This window comes from Pseudochaenichthys georgianus, chromosome 22, assembly GCF_902827115.2.
Source record: "Pseudochaenichthys georgianus chromosome 22, fPseGeo1.2, whole genome shotgun sequence".
NCBI classification, from domain to species: Eukaryota; Metazoa; Chordata; class Actinopteri; order Perciformes; family Channichthyidae; genus Pseudochaenichthys; species Pseudochaenichthys georgianus.
Window position 1 is genome coordinate 14,653,643 of NC_047524.1, and position 16,128 is coordinate 14,669,770.

The following is a 16,128-nucleotide window of genomic DNA, read 5'->3' on the forward strand; positions in this document are numbered from 1 at the left end:
TGAATCTGATCAGTTACACGATGTGAGCTCACTCCTTACTAACATACTAAAATACCACAATGGTGTTCTACCATTAAGAATAAAAACGAACTGTATTTGCCCTTCGAATCCCCCAGTCAGAGCTGGTGGATGTGACCAGGGAAAGGGAAGTTTGGGTCCCTCTACTGGAACTGCTACTGTACACGGACAAGCGGTAAAAAAAGGATGGATGGAGATTTTCTCTTTTTAATTTGATATACATTTTCATTCTTTACACTTGCACAAATGTGCTAGAACAAGAAAGGAAAATAATTACAAGTTTGATTATAATCAATGAAAGAAATATAAATTGATACATAGTAAAAGAGTTTGTCAGAACAGTTCAAACTAATCATCATGCAGTACTTTATTATTGTAGTTATATATATATATATGTGAGTTTAACACCACACAGAATCTCCCCTTTAATGTCACACTTGCAGATGTAACATTATGACTGAGGGGTTAGATGTATCTGATTTTAAGTCGTGTTTCACTTGTCACCCTGAAACTAAAATGCATATCCCTACACTTTCACTTCTGTTCATTTTGTAGGAAGTTGAATTAGTGTCAGTTCATTTGCTCAATCTTTCAGTAACTAGACAAATTCTCTGCTCCTCTCTGTTTATCGTGTATTTTCTGTCAGTGGATTTATCAGAGTAATACAATGCTCTTTCTTGTAGCATGTATGCACTTTTTTTACATTTATCATCCAGCACCCAAAGCAAATCTACATGTATGAAACCTCCCTCAGAGGCTCCCTGTCTGTTAGTTTGACTTCCCATAGGTCACGGGTCACTGACAGTCTGTTTCCTTGGTAACTGAGCTGAAGGACTCTTCATTGCTGACAGACTTCAGAGTGTCGAGGAGTTTTTGCAGCCCCCACAGGTATCCGTCCTCCCGGTTGCCTTCCTGCCAGGGAATGTCGTGATTTAACGTCTGGCCCTCCGGTAACACTGTCGTCTTTCCAAAGTCAATGATCCACACCTGTGCATTGCTCTTGTGGTCGTGGATAAAGAGGAGAGAGCTGCCAATAACCTATAGAAAACAAGACGGTTTTCATATTAGCCTTTCCTTTTCCCTCTTCTATTCGAACATTCATTCTGATGAGGGAAAACATAACAGTGTGGTTTTTTGTTGTCAATTAGCTCGTTCTTCACTGGAGAGATCAGAATCAGACATCCTCTGTGTGTCCTTCAATTGTTACAATACCAAAGGCACAGTGCAGATAACACGTATATAAATAAAGAGTGGACTGGTTAGCTTAAAGTATTTGTGATGGTGTTAAGACAGTGGTACATCATTCACATTCAGATCTTGTGAATGGATGGTGTTCAATCCCCTAAATTGAGCTTTAGTTCCTACAACAGTTGTTTTAAGAGTTAATTTTTTATGCTTTAATTTGCCATCATGTTTTTAGATCGGTCATCACCTCGTGTTGCTTGAAGAACTCTGACGTCTTCAGGGCCTGTTGGATCTCCTTGAGTCTGCTCAGGTAAGACTTCTGTGTTAGAAGAGAAAAACAGTGATGGGCAGATTGTAAAATACTAACATTACATGCAGGCTTACAATATGATTAACTGTTGTAGCTAGCAGGGTGTATAGAGTGTGTCCTACTATAATAGAAAACTCAAACAGCATTACGGACTGTGACTATTCGCTATGTATTATTATTTACTATTTACGCTTTTTTCATTTAGCATTATCTGTCCACCAACCTTATCGAAATCGGAGGATGAAAACCTCTTTAATTGTCACACATACATGCACACAGCAGCACACACAGTGACATTTGACCTTAGTGTAAGGACTGAGTGATAAGTATTAAAAATAATGTATATTTGTCAGAACCAGGATATGAGAGCTTACTCAACAGGTGTGTTTGCAGTTAGTGTTGTGTTCCAGCTAATGCCTGTGTGACCGCCTTGTGTATACGACAGTAAGGTTATGTTTGTCTTTATATGAATGAATAAACAGCTAACGTGTGCAGAAGCAAAGTGACTGCCACGTACTAGGATGTCGGGGTTCCCTCCGACAAAGTCCTTGAACACTTGGACAACATCCTGCTTCGATCGGGTTTTCTTGAAATCAGTGCGACATGTGCCGTCAGATTTCTAAAAAAGAGGAAATATTACATAATAAAAATACTTTTTGCCTCAGATTGGACTGAATGTATGAACATTCTTTAAATAAATTAATTAATTTAATTTAAAGGAATAACACATTTCATAACATCAAATCATCAGTTAACAAACTCACACACAACTTGTGCAGTATAGTCCAAGTCTCTAATCGATTTAGTCTCACTACTTCACTAAAACATTACTTAATACACTTTCAACAGTACTTGTATTTACTGTAAATATCTAGCAGATTGGAATCCTTTTCATATTACATATGGCCATATGACCGATGGATGATACAGCAAATATCAAGTATTTCAGCTTAGACACATATGATATGTTTTCAATTATAGCTTTATAGGGCCTTGTTCAACGGTTTAAGTGTATTTAATGTGTCCAATGAATACCACTAATGACATGTCCCTCTACCTTGATCCCTTCTATTCTGAAGCCCAGGGTGTTGGTGGAGCTCATGCTCTCCCTCCACTGCATGTAGCGAGGCTTGGTGACCCCGCGCTGAGAATGCTCCTGGGGGGTCGGCCCCTCACTGTCCACCTCCACCATCTTGCTGTACAGGTCTTCTCTCTGCTTGGGCCGCTCCCGCGCCCGGACCAGCTCCTCCTCCAAGTACGTCCTGAAACAGCAGGAGGAATGAGGTCTCAGGTGAAGGAGGTGCATGTTTACACACTACTGGCTAAGTGTTCTCTGCATTTAAGTAAATATTAAACCGTGTTTACTTTCAGGGTTTGTCTTGCACCCTTAGTTATTAAGATGCAAGAGCTTACAAATAAACTCTCCTGCTGCACTTAAACCAGAGAGATCCTTTTTAAACATCAATCGTGCATTATAGCTGACCATTGTATAAAAATGCCCAAACTGAACTGCTCTGTTGAAGGCAACATACTGTATGAAATTCAGCAGCGCATTCACACTTTGTATTCTTTCATACCACACAGTAAGGTGCAAGCAGATGTGGATTTCACTTTCAGTTTGTGAGCTTCACTTCCTCTCTGCTGAAGAGGGAAGCTGAGAGGAGAATCCAGCGTGCAGCGTTCAACTGTGTGAAAGTCTGAGTGCGTGTCTGAGTGCAACTTAGCGGTTTTGCAACTTTGTGGTGTGAGTGTTTTTGACGAAAGGGGAGTCTCCAGGGACACCCTTAGTTAGCGTTTGTGTGTATATATGTATGTGTGTGTGTAGCCTTTGAAACATAAGCGCACAGAAAGGCTAAGCAGGCAATATAATAATTTGTTTAAGTGTGTATCGTAATGTGTAAGTTAGTTTAGCGCATGTGTGCAATCCATGTTAAATAGTTATCAGGGACCTCCACATGTGAATGTGTGGGTGTATGTTTGTAGGTGACTGTGTGTATGTTTGTATGTGTGTGTGTGTGTGTGTGTGTGTGTGTGTGTGTGTGTGTGTGTGTGTGTGTGTGTGTGTGTGTGTGTGTGTGTGTGTGTGTGTGTGTGTGTGTGTGTGTGTGTGTGTGTGTGTGTGTGTGTGTGTGTGTGTGTGTGTGTGTGTGTGTGTGTGTGTGTGTGTGTGTGTGTCCTGTGCACATAACACATTGAGGCACCCCGCCCGCTGCGGCAGGAAGCCAAGCATATAGCCTGCAGTTACAACAGGTGTTCCCTTGTAGAGCTAACATGCTTTAGGCGGCATACTGCTTATTCATTCTGAGAAATAAACTACAAAAACGTTTCACGTGTTGAAAAACGAAGGTTATAATTATAGAATATATGCGTAAATCTCTAATATAAGTAATTCAATGTATACCTTACTTTCTTACCTCACTCCCATCTTGCAGTCCATAACATTGGGGAGGTCAAAGTTTGACAGGAGGTCAGTCATATGAAGGAAAGACTCTCCATCTTTTTCCACAACACCGTGGAAACTGGGCACGAACGGGAGCAGCACGTCATCCCTTAGCTTTTCGAAACACTGCTTCTCGTTCTCAGAGAACTTCTTCAGGATGTTGCCCTCGTCTGCTGCTTTGAAGTTCCCTGAGATAAAAAGAAGATTTCAGGCTTTTAAAAACATTAGGAATGAAATTCTAGAAATGACTCATAATGACTAGTTTATACTTTTTAAATCCATGTTTTTCTGCTGCAGAGGGGATTGTTTTCATTACTAAAATTAAAACTAAACAATAGAACAATAAGTGGGGGGGAAAAATAAAACAACATGAACATACATTTATTTTATTTTTAGTTTGTTAGCTATAATTATAGGAGGAGGCGTGTGGCGCAGTGGATAGAGCGCTGGTGTTCGGATTAAGGGGTCACAGGTTCAAACCCCACTGCTCCTGTGGGGATTGCCCACAGTATTGAGTATGTACGTCACTTTGGATAAAAGCGTCTAACAAGTAACATGTAATGTAATGTATCGCTGTTGAAAAAAGGAAACAGCATGAATTTCCATCAGCTTTCGTGACATTACCCACAGAAATGAAGTGGCTTTGCCAGAACTGTTTTACATTGGACACATTTAAAGGTGGGGTAGGTAAATTTCAGAATCCGGCTCGAGTGCACTAAAATTTGAAAGTACATAGCCGAAAAGAATCCGCCCCTTCCTTCAGACTTCCTTACAGAGCACCTCATCCAACACACATGAACGCGCACATGACGTCAGCAGACTGATGAAAGTGGCCGCCTGTTGCTGGCGAGTCATTGAAGTACTGCTGCAATGCACGCTCAATGACGGCACGCCCAATGAGGGCACGAGATACATTTGTGCGTGCACGAGATGGAAGGCTGACAGACAGGGCGGCAATCCGTAGAACTGTGAAAAGTACAACCAATCCGTTTAGCCGGGCCACAGATGACATTTTTTGATGGATTTTTTGTCAAAGCACTTCAGATATTCATTGCTATCGGGATGTTAAGAGCATTCCATGGAATATAACAAAAAGTGTATCTCGAGCCGGTTTCTGAAACTTACCTACCCCACCTTTTAGTAGCGAGAAGATTAAACATTAATGCCATTTCTCCAACCGTATATCTTGTAGGTAAATGCAGCTACATCATTCTCAGACATTTGCAAAAAACGAATTAAAAACTGATCTAGAAATGTAAACGTCAAAATAAAGAATAACAACCCAAATTAAGTATTTCCATCCATCGTGGGGGCAATCCCCGACCTCTTACCCGCACCTTCTCTCTTTCATTAAAGCTGTCAGAGAAGTTAAACGACACAGAACTGATCTGAACAAGTCATACCTTTATGCCCGGCTAGCTGAACCCAATTTAGTTTTCTCCTCTGCGTAGCGCTGAAGGGCCAGTGGACGACCGTCTTCAACTTCCACCACGGCTTGCTCTGGAGAACACATGCAAGCACACAGAAGTAAATATAATAGAACAAAATAGACTTGTGGTAAAGCGGCGAATACAGTTTTGGGGTGTATCCTGTGTCCTCCATATCAATTATTTGAGAACATGAAGAAGTGCTGACCTTGTCCATCCTTCACTGTTTGAATAAAAAGTGTTTATATGCAGTTAATCTGATGCCAGCCGTTTAGTTTTCCACTGCATGAAACCCAAATCTAGGTCATTACATCTGCACATCTCGATTCAGCATCTACTGCTTAGTGTGGGTAAAAATCCACTATCTAAAATCAGTTTCCTGGTTATATTGCTTTCATCTTCTTGAAGTATAAACATGTCCCACTGAATTAAACATGGAACATTTGTCATCTGCAGTCAGATTGCATTTTTTTATGGGAAAATCTGAAGGTTTAACACCGAATAATCAAGGGTGACATTGCGCTTGCTGCTGGCATCTTGATTGCCACTCAGCAATGTCTGAATTGTTCGGTGTCATAATGTATGACTGCAACAAATCAAATTATGCACTGAATCCTGAACAAAGCAAAATAAAAAAGATGACTGATGGGCAAATTATATTTCCTCGGCTGGGATGTTTATTCTTTCATGGTTGTTTGTTTGAGGACTCCTCAATTATCTCATTGCAGGTTTGCTTTCTCCTTCTTTGTCTGTCTCTTGCTATGCAAACATCACATATCCACACACACAGAAAAACACAGGAACAGCTTGCATATTTCACAGAGACTCTGTAGTTCTTCACACTTCTGGAGAACTGCTGGCTTTATTCCCTCCAAGACTACATCTCAAATAACACACACTTAAACATTGAGAGGGATATATTTCTTTACAATAATCTCAAACATAATCATAAGGAAAATAGACACGCATGAACAACCTCCTAGACGTAGGAGAGGGAAAGAAGTACTGTTGTTGTGATCCTATCTTGAGGCTTTGCAGAGGTCATTTTATTCTGTGTTCTGATTGAAACAGGAAATGAAACAGGGACTGTGTGTTCATGAAACACAAAGCTCTGCCGCAGCACACCAAGTCTGGTAAATGTCAGGGGATACGCTTCACTTACTATGGTGCTACTACTTCACGGATCATATCCAATTGTGAGGGTGTTTATTGGCTTGTCAGTGGACACCGGCAGATACTGTGTACATTTTTAATTTATATTGAATTCCTTGCACACTTAATGTGGATAATATCCTACTTTTATATTTTTTTAGCTGTAAATTGGCTCTTCAATAGTGTTTTCTTTGTCAGATAGTTTACAGATTTGTATTTCACGGTCAACTTGAATATTTTCTACACCTTAGTGCTGTTCTTTTTTCTATTTTTGAAATGTTTCTATTTTATAGTTGTTTATTTTCTACTCTTCTTAATTTATAATAATGTGCAATGTCTTGTTGTTTTTTATCAAAGTCAAAGTCATCTTTATTGTCAATCTTTCCGTTTGTGTGTACAGACAGAGAGATCAAAATACCGTTTTCCCTCAATCCCGAATACAAAAATACATATATATATATATATATTAAAATATTTATATCCCATATATATATAATCAACAGACACATTTATACATATGCACACATTAAGATAAAAACACAACATCAATATACACAAAATAACAGTCACTTCTTTGGGAATCTACATTAGTGCAAGCTAATGCTGCTGTGAGGAAAATAAATCCCAATTTGGGATCACTATTTATATTATCTTATTAACAGTGAGTTACAAACTCATGAACATTTTTAAATCACACTATTTGTTGCACTTATAATCATACACAGTAACGTGTACTAAAATGATATTGTGTATACAGTTGCAAGAAAAAGTATGTGAACCCTTTAGATTCTCCACATAGCGTTGTGTGTTCCTTCCAAACAACTCAACTTTGGTTTCATCTGTCCACAGAATATGTTGCCAGTAGTGCTGTGGAACATCCAGGTGCTCTTTTGCAAACTTCAAACGTGCAGCAATGTTTTTTCTGGACAGCAGTGGCTTCCTCCGTGGTGTCCTCCCATGAACTCCATTCTTGTTCAGTGTTTTACGTATCGTAGATTCGTCAACAGAGGCTGACTCCTGACTCCAATTAGCTCTTGAAGAAGTCTTTAGCCTCGGGGTTCACATACTTTTTCCACCCTGCACTGTGAATGTTTACATGGTGTGTTCAATAAAAACATGAAAACATATAATTGTTTGTGTGGTATTAGTTTAAGCAGACTGTGTTTGTCTATTGTTGTGACTTAGATGAAGATCAGAACACATTTTATGACCAACTTATGCAGAAATCCAGGTAATTCCAAAGGATTCACATACTTTTTCTTGCAACTGTAGCTATAGGAAGCCAAGAACAAATAAAAAAAGGGATACAAGTTTGTTTTATCATGTGGCGTTAATTCTTATCCACAGACTGAGAGGCAATGGAATCTCTGAGTTTCATTGTGGCCAATATTTATATTGGACACGCCATGGTGCCCCAGCCAGCCTTGATGACAGAAAACACAAGAGATTGAACTGATAACACTTAGGAATAATACTGGCTTCACTCTCAAGAACTGTACAAAGCAGAGTTCATCAATAATACTGTACTTAGTACAATATTAAACATTTCAGCACTCTTGGCAGCAGGAACAATACAAGGGGCCTCAATTACACACTGTTGTTTTATGAGGTATCACAGGTCAGATTTGTTGAGAAACACTGAATAAATCCTTTACATTGGTTGTGATTCTGATTCTTTAATGAATGAATGATCTTATGATATGTTTTTTATAGTTCCATCTTAATTCTAATAGTAATCGGTAGCCATATATCAAAGTAGGGGAGTCAAAAGTACAATAGTTCCCTCTGAAATGCCATAAAGCAGAAGTAAAAAAGGGCAAAAAATAGGAATATTCAAATAAAAGCACCTCAAAGTTGTGCAGAACTTGAGTGAATGTACATAGTTACTTTCAACCACAACCTAATATAAATTCCACACAAATGCTCTGTTGTGTTAGTCTAATGTTTGCTTTCTCTTCAACACTGAGTCTATACAACAGTGTTGATCCGAGCCTTTGGGGAAGTTATGAGCGGCGGCAACACACACAACTGAGAGCAAACATTACCAATTCCCAACAATGCATTTCAAAGGACTGAGGAAAACAACAGAGAGTCGATGTGACTCGCTCAGCCAAACATTGTTTTTCCACGTTACGCTAAGTGTCACGTTGACATGCAAATGGGATTCAAACCACTGCAAGATGATGAAATGAATTATGCTGCAATCACAAGCAAATGCTCTTTGTTGCATTTCCATTGAAAGAACTTTGCTCCATTGGACCTTTATCTCTAGAATACATGCTTTAAAAGCGTGAACTGGCAAAAGCTTAGTGCTGATACACAGTGTGATTGACTTCCTGAAGTGTGGCGTTGTTAAATGTCAAAGGCCACAGCTTGGTTATTATTGACCACAGAAAAACATATTACACAATAACATGTGAGCTTGTGCTGCACTTTGTGTGTCTGTGTTGGGTGTGTGAGTGTGTGTGGGCGCTGATGTGTGGGCAGAAGCAGTGGCTATGTTCAGAGGTGTCACCAGCAGCATATTTCCATTTAAAAGTGCAAGGCCTTAAAGTGCCAGAATGGAGTTTTATTTGGAAAACCTTCACACTGAGCCACGCTTGATGGACAGTGTGACTCTTTCTCACACACTTGCACACAGGCTACACAGGCAATGTGTATTCAGTCTGTTTAAAATAAAGTGACAGCTACAGACTTTGTATGGAGAAGGCAAAGAGAAGCGGCACGATTAAAGCACACAAACACACACACCCAATGACAGTCTGAACCTGAATCTCATGCAGGGACTGGTTTAGACAAAAAGCAGGTTGTGCTGTAAGTGCAGAAACCAATGGTGACTCACTCCCATCACACTTCCCACTAAATCACACAAAATGCACGGTTTTTCGGTAGAATATCAAAAATGTGTGCTTCTGAAAGTGCTCTATTTGAATGTTCAACAAGACTCAGACTTCTCAGCCCACGACTAAAAAGTCTTGAATGTCAAATAAATGTCCACCCTCAGAGTGTATTGAAGTAAAGGCCGATCCTTCAACACTAGTCTGTTTGCTGAAGGAAGGACGCAGAGTGATAAAGGTCACCAAAACATGACCTGACATTTAACACGCACATTAATTTCTATTATTTTTAATGACATGTACACTTAATCGTACAATATGTAGTTTTCTAACAAAAACAAACTGACCAGGGGAATAAACTGGTATAAACAGCAGTATAAAAAAGCAGTTTAACTTTCTGTTTTCAGTGTTTTGTTAGTAGGCACATAGCTCAAGGCTAACGCTTGTTGGGCTTGTTTCTCTCAAAATGTATGGTAAAAGTGTGGCCTGTAGCTGGATTAAACGTGAATGTTTGAAAGCTACTGGCAGATTGCGGAGAAGTGCAGAAGACTTGATTAAAATTAAGAATGTATCCATTACAAATATTAAGAAACATTTGGTATAATGTAAGTATTATATTCAACAACATATTTAACATAAGTATAGTCATTATTGATTCAGTAAATGACTGTTTTCAAAATAGTGATTATTGAGGCTGTGATTCTTATTAACAATTTGTACCATGTGCCCTGTAAAATAATCTGCTGTAAACAAAATGACGTGTCATGTTTCCTCACAGCAAAGGTCATCAAGCTTTCAGCGGCTTCTTCATGTTGTCTTAACAGCGCCGGGGGTCATTAAGGTGATGTGAGAGGCTCTGATAAGCCATTAAACATAAGCAGGGATAATGTGATTTCAATGGGGACAATCACATTTCCTCAAAGATTATCCTGTGCTCTCTAGCAAGGATCTCACAGTTGTTTAATCTTTCACTGAACATAATCTTAAGCAACAAGAGGAGAGTATCACTCTGACAACTGAAATATCCCAGATCTCAAACAGCATACCTAAGAGCAGAACAGATACAAAAATAACTTAGTAGAAGTGACTAATCCTCAATACTGCTGAACTCACTTGTAAAACATGCTTTTTATGGGACTTAAAACATCAACTAAGCTAACAAATACTAATACTGTAATTGGCTCGCCTCTGCATGCAGTCAGAGGTCCCTGCGGTCTGAAGTCGTTTGCTGACTGCTGTTTATCTGATGCTGTGCTTCACTGTTTTCAAATCATCAGCTTTTTACTGTAACTGGATCATTATAGGGGGATGCAGACACACAAGGTCAAAGACGGCATTTGCAAATGTTTTTGTAAACATCCTGTCCTGCCCCACCATGCAAACAATTCACTTTTACTATATTACAGTGAAACTTGTTTCCATCACAGATTATTCATTTGCAATTACTGACGCCTCTCTGCCACAAATATATTACTTTGGTTAATATATACATTAAAGATTTAAATAGTGCACTTTTCTAGACATCTTTTGAACAATAATTAGCACACACTTGTCCTAGGATGCTCCAGATATTTGCTGTAGTTTATTTAATCATTTAATCATCTATACATTTTTGTATTCATTTATACAAAGAGGCAACAGATTGTATCAAATTATGTTATACACTTTAACTGGGACAAACCATAAACTACAGTGGCATGATTCGCTGGAAAACCTTCACTGGGGAACCCCTTTAATGGCCCTCTTAAAGTCTTGATATATATCTTTATGTGTTTGCCTCACCTCTCCAGAGTCCCCCAGATGCTCTAAAGTGATGATGCCTTTGCTTTTGCTCTCGTTGTCGCTGAGTATATCATCCTCGGACTCCACCAGAGAAGAGCCTGTGGAGGAGATGGAGGAGTTGGACAGTTTCCTGCGCAGGGTTCCGTCCACAGCATCATCCCAGTCCTCCTGCTGCATCTCCCTGGAGGAGCCGCCTCCCTCCGGGGTGATGGTGACCTGCGGTACCCGGGGAGAGTCCATCACAGCTTGCGCTCTGGCTGAGGACGACTCGGTGATTTGAGCGGCTCTCTGAACGAGATCATCGCAAATCTGTGGTGCCTTCCCGGCTACTCTTCGCTCTAAACGCGACCCCTCTGTAAATACAGTCCCAGAAAGACCGAAGTCCTTGGAGCTCTTCCTCCTGCACTCTTTGGGCATTGGAGACCTGAAGCACTTCAACCTTCAAATCTGGTCATTTCACTTTCCCGAAAGTTCAGTATTAGTTGTATTCAGTCGATCCTCAGAGATACTTCATCGTGTGTGTTGTCCTTTGTCACACATTAAAACAACTCTCTGATAGCCTCTCTGCTCTGCGCGTGATGTTGGAAAGGGGAACCCCTCTCTGCTGGTGGCTTGGCTCGCGCGTTTACGCGGTTAAACACTCACGCGCACCGGCGCACTACACAACCGTAGAAGGATTATTATCTTCCGCAATGCCTCCCCGCTTCCTGACTGTAGAGTTAAATCAGCTGACAGGTTCAGTCTTGTACTGTAAAGGTAAACACATGTTTTGCCTTGAGAATGAAAATAGGCTTCCATATTAATCTCACTCTAACGGGAATAGGCTATGCCTTTAAATCACAATGATATTAATACCTTCAGATTAAAAGGCAGTTGCTTAACAAGCAGCCACACAGGCATTATCATAAAACATGTTTTACAGTAGTTGCTTCTTCACATTTCTACACAAATACATGAAGCCTACCTGCATAAACACATGTTCAAAACCTTCAATTTATGTTTTTACTAAATGGTGTCATTTGTTTAAAAATAAGATATTTCTCACTCCTAAATGGCCACTAGAGGGCGAGCTTTATGAAACCTAGATTAATTATTTTAAAAATTGAACAACTCTCTGGGCCCTTCTCACTTCGGTTAAATAGATTCCTTGCGTCCCTCACTTGCGCCGTTTCCCTGTGACTAGTCAAGGAAACCACGAGAAGCAGGGAAATTAGTTTTAAGAGCAATGGGACGTCCTTTCCTCCGGAGCATCACATGAAGCGACGACCGTTTGTGATGACGCTGCACAGCTGATCGTCTGACAGCAGCTCTGTCCCCGTTATTTCCACACACACCCCCGCCTCTGTTAGTACACATGTACTGACACAAACATGTGTATCATCTGTTGTAGACCCAAATACATTAAATAAAAATAAGAACTCATTCTCAAAAAAGATAAACGCCATTCTTAAAATGTATTGAAAAAATCGATCATGAAAATGTTTCCAATAAATGAAGAAAATGAGTTTTGACCACTTTGTTGTTCAGATATATCACATATAACACGGTATAAACTGAGGAGTGACTCTCGTGAGGTTCATGTATTTTCTTCACTCCGCTGGGAAACTGCTCTCATGTTAAGAAGCATCAGATCAGTGCTGGCGAAGTCACGCCCATCCACTTCCGGTCCATGGGACCTTATTTCTAAAAAATTATGCATTGAAGTCAATGGAGAGAGAAAACTTATCTTTAGATCCCGTTTGAATTGTGCCACGAATTACACATATGATGTTTGTCAATCTTAAAAAATAATTTATTGGTATGATGAGAATAAATAATACCATAATTTATTCCATTCTTCTTCTTCTTCTGGGGCCAAAAGGATTTACTTGTAAACCTACATTTTTGGACTTAATTATTTGAATTATTGTTTATTCCTCTGTTTGAAATTGCCATTATGAAGAGAAAGACCAAAACATTAATAGAATTTCAAACTTTTGATCAGAATTGCACATTTGCCAAGTTATTTTGAGTGGGCCCAACTAAGACCTTGAGCAAACAAGTCCCTGAGCAAACAAGTAATGTTACGTTTAGATTAGGTGGGAGGGAGGGGTGAGGTGGGGTTTATAAAGGGTGGACACTGAAGTTAAAGTCAGTCAAAGAGTGATAATGGATGGAAAAGAGGATGGAGTTGCGGCCAAGGCTTTGACCCTGCGGCCTATCTGCAGTACAACTACACTCCACCACGGGCTGACTTTGAGAATAACGACAGCGTTTTGCTCTGGAAAATGGGATGCCTGCACAGAGCTTTCACTGAAGGTGAGACAATGGGGTTACAAAGATGCTTCAAATTATGTGCACAATAGAAAATGCATATGCCTTTTGTGTGTTAGTGTTAAAGCATCACACGAATATGTTTGCAAGTGTTGTGTCCTCGTTCAAAAATCATGTTTGGGACTTGGATGTCTTTCTCCACCATTCCAGTGAGCCGTTTATTCCCATTTATTTAAAATATGGAAGCAGACTCTTGAAACTTGTAGAGGTAATCAATCAAAAGTAAAGTTTCAAGTCGGATTTGTGTTTATCAGTGTTATATATTTTATAATTGAGTGCTTATAGGCAGTTTAAGTGTAGATTGGTCTGCTCTACATTAAGTGGAATAGGTTAATATGTGAAAAAATTAGGGCTGTCAAACGATTACAATTTTTAATCAGATTAATCACAGCTTAAAAATTAATTAATCATGATTAATCACCATTCGAACTATGTCCAAAATATGCCATTTATTTATGTATATTGTTGTGGGAATGGAAAGATAAATGAAAGCAGGCGGATATATCCATTTAACATACAGTATGTATGTTTATTATAACATTTTTCTGCATGTCAAAATGAAAGACAACCCACACACCTATCAATCATCAAACCGTGGGGTCTTAATTCATTACGTGTTGATTTCTATCAACGGGGGAGTACTTCAGGAAAGTCGACAGAGGGGGGGGGGCTAGTGGAGTACTTTGTGACCACTGAGTGTGAACGTTGTGATCAGCTGTTTTAGCGCAGTTCTCCAGTGATGGGGGGAGTCTCCCTCCGCAGCCGGTTGGCGTAGTTTTGGCACAGTTCCGTTGTACAGACCGACGTTAACAGCAGCCCTGTCTGTGCACACGGAGACCGACTCTGTCGTCCGGTGATCTAACCGCCTTCTGGAAAAGCTTCACAAGTACGTCGGTACGCAAATGCGCTTTGTGACACAAGTGACGGTACGCATTTCAGATTACGCCATAACCTGCGTACCAGTTATGTGCACCCCTGTACCAGAGCCATATTATTACTATTATATGGCTCTGCCCTGTACTACAGCAAGAGTATTCTCCGTCGGGAATTCCTGCAACAACACCACGCCGTTATGAAAGATGTTCTATTGAGAAGACGATCACTACGTGACAAAAGTTTTCAAAACCGTGGCTACTGAAATCAATCTTACATGCTGTCTGTGCAATTTACTCCGCGCGAGTTGGCAGACTTTATTTTGCTTACTTTAACATCATTTTTCATGGTGGGGCTAAGCCATTTCTTTGTATGGGTGTAGCCTACCCCAGCCATACCCTGGCGCTGCCACTGGTGGCACATATGGGGCGGGCCATTCTGCACATGCGTTAAATGCGTTAAATATTTTAACGCAATTAATTCAAAAAATTAATTACCGCCGTTAACGCGATAATTTTGACAGCACTAGAAAAAATACATTCTGTTGTAAAATGAGAGGCGAGATTAACCAAATGTTAGATGTATGTATACCTAAAGAATCCCTGTAGAGTAAATAAGTGAAATGTTGGAATTACTGTTGTAAATTAAAATGTGTTTATGCGGGTCACAAGGGGGCCCGGAGCAAAATTGAGTTGTAAGCCCCTGTTAACCCCCTAGGGCTTGTTGCACTATTTGTATATATCCACCAATCAGCTACAGTTCATCCAAGAGAATATATATGACAAGCCTAGAGCTCTGTACACATAAACCTTGCCATGCCCTCTCCAACAGTATAAACACATAGCAGAGAAACTAACAAAAGGTGTTTTTGTGTGACAAAACCTGGACAAAAACCCAACTCTGTCACCAACATTGCCAAGTTGGTAATCCAGCCTTGCTGACTTTAGCTTTGAGAAAGTTGTGACTGTTGGGTGTGCTAAAAAGACTATGTTGGTTAATGCAAATATTTGAAGAATGGACATGTATTCAGGTCAAGTTTGTTTAAAATCTGAGATGTGACATTTGGGGAACGCCTTTAGAAGGATGCTTCGATTAGTGATGAAAAATAACACCTTTAAGATAAATGAATAAGAGTTCTCCCTAATTGAATCTAAAGTGTGGTGGCTTCACCTCCTTCTCCTCTTCATGTGTCCTCCCAGGTGATGTGAGTGGTGAGCTGCTGGTGGACATCGGGTCAGGTCCTACCCTTGTGTAGCCTTCTTACAGTGCAGACGCTTTTCTGCTTGCTCTTGCATCTGCTTACTTTTGTATGCTCTTTTTCTATTTTTCTTTTCTGAAAACTTCGAGCAGCGGCTCCTGGACATTAACCTATCACTGGGACAGTTATTCTTCGTAAATAGACGGAGTGTTTCAGCCATATTTCAATATTTTTACGACGACCTCAGTCTTACAGTAGCGTGGCTTAGCAACAGCTAAAGCCTGGTAGGCTACTGCATGCTATTTAGCTTAAGCTAGTTAGCAGCAAAATGCCTCCGTTCTCTACAGATGACTTCCACAAACTTCTACAGAAGATGGCCGTGTTGGAAATGAAAATGCAACGGTTGGAAGTTAACGTGGAAGTGAATGGACTAGGTTAGAATGACACCACTTTACCAGTGTTGCAAAAGAATGCACAAAGGCATACTAACTCAAAGCTAGTTAGCAGCTACAAGGATTCCAAGGAACAGGAGGGCTGTGTACCGGGTAATAAATCTACAAGTGGTAGTCCTCCCTCGAACTCTCTGGGTGCAA

General features: G+C 40.1%; 1 protein-coding gene across 1 annotated transcript; it reads right to left on the minus strand.

Moving 5' to 3' along the window:
- Positions 1 to 251: 251 nt before the first annotated feature.
- On the minus strand, positions 252 to 11,853 carry itpka (inositol-trisphosphate 3-kinase A). The gene is made up of 7 exons (XM_034112032.2): positions 11,152 to 11,853; positions 5,357 to 5,453; positions 3,928 to 4,141; positions 2,571 to 2,775; positions 2,031 to 2,132; positions 1,451 to 1,522; positions 252 to 1,056 (listed from the first exon to the last, which is right to left on the minus strand). The coding sequence occupies exons 1-7, from the start codon at positions 11,566 to 11,568 to the stop codon at positions 814 to 816; spliced, it is 1,350 nt and encodes a 449-aa protein (XP_033967923.1). The 5' UTR covers positions 11,569 to 11,853; the 3' UTR covers positions 252 to 813.
- Positions 11,854 to 16,128: the final 4,275 nt, after the last annotated feature.

Bases quoted from the DNA above. Each gene is read 5' to 3' on its own strand.
- itpka (XM_034112032.2), bottom strand. From the start codon at position 11,568: ATGCCCAAAGAGTGCAGGAGGAAGAGCTCCAAGGACTTCGGTCTTTCT. The intron at 5,454-11,151 runs GTGAGGCAAACA...TGTGTTCTCCAG, and splicing joins ATCTGGGGGACTCTGGAGAG to AGCAAGCCGTGGTGGAAGTT. The intron at 2,133-2,570 runs GTAGAGGGACAT...CCTCTTTTTTAG, and splicing joins TCAGAATAGAAGGGATCAAG to AAATCTGACGGCACATGTCG.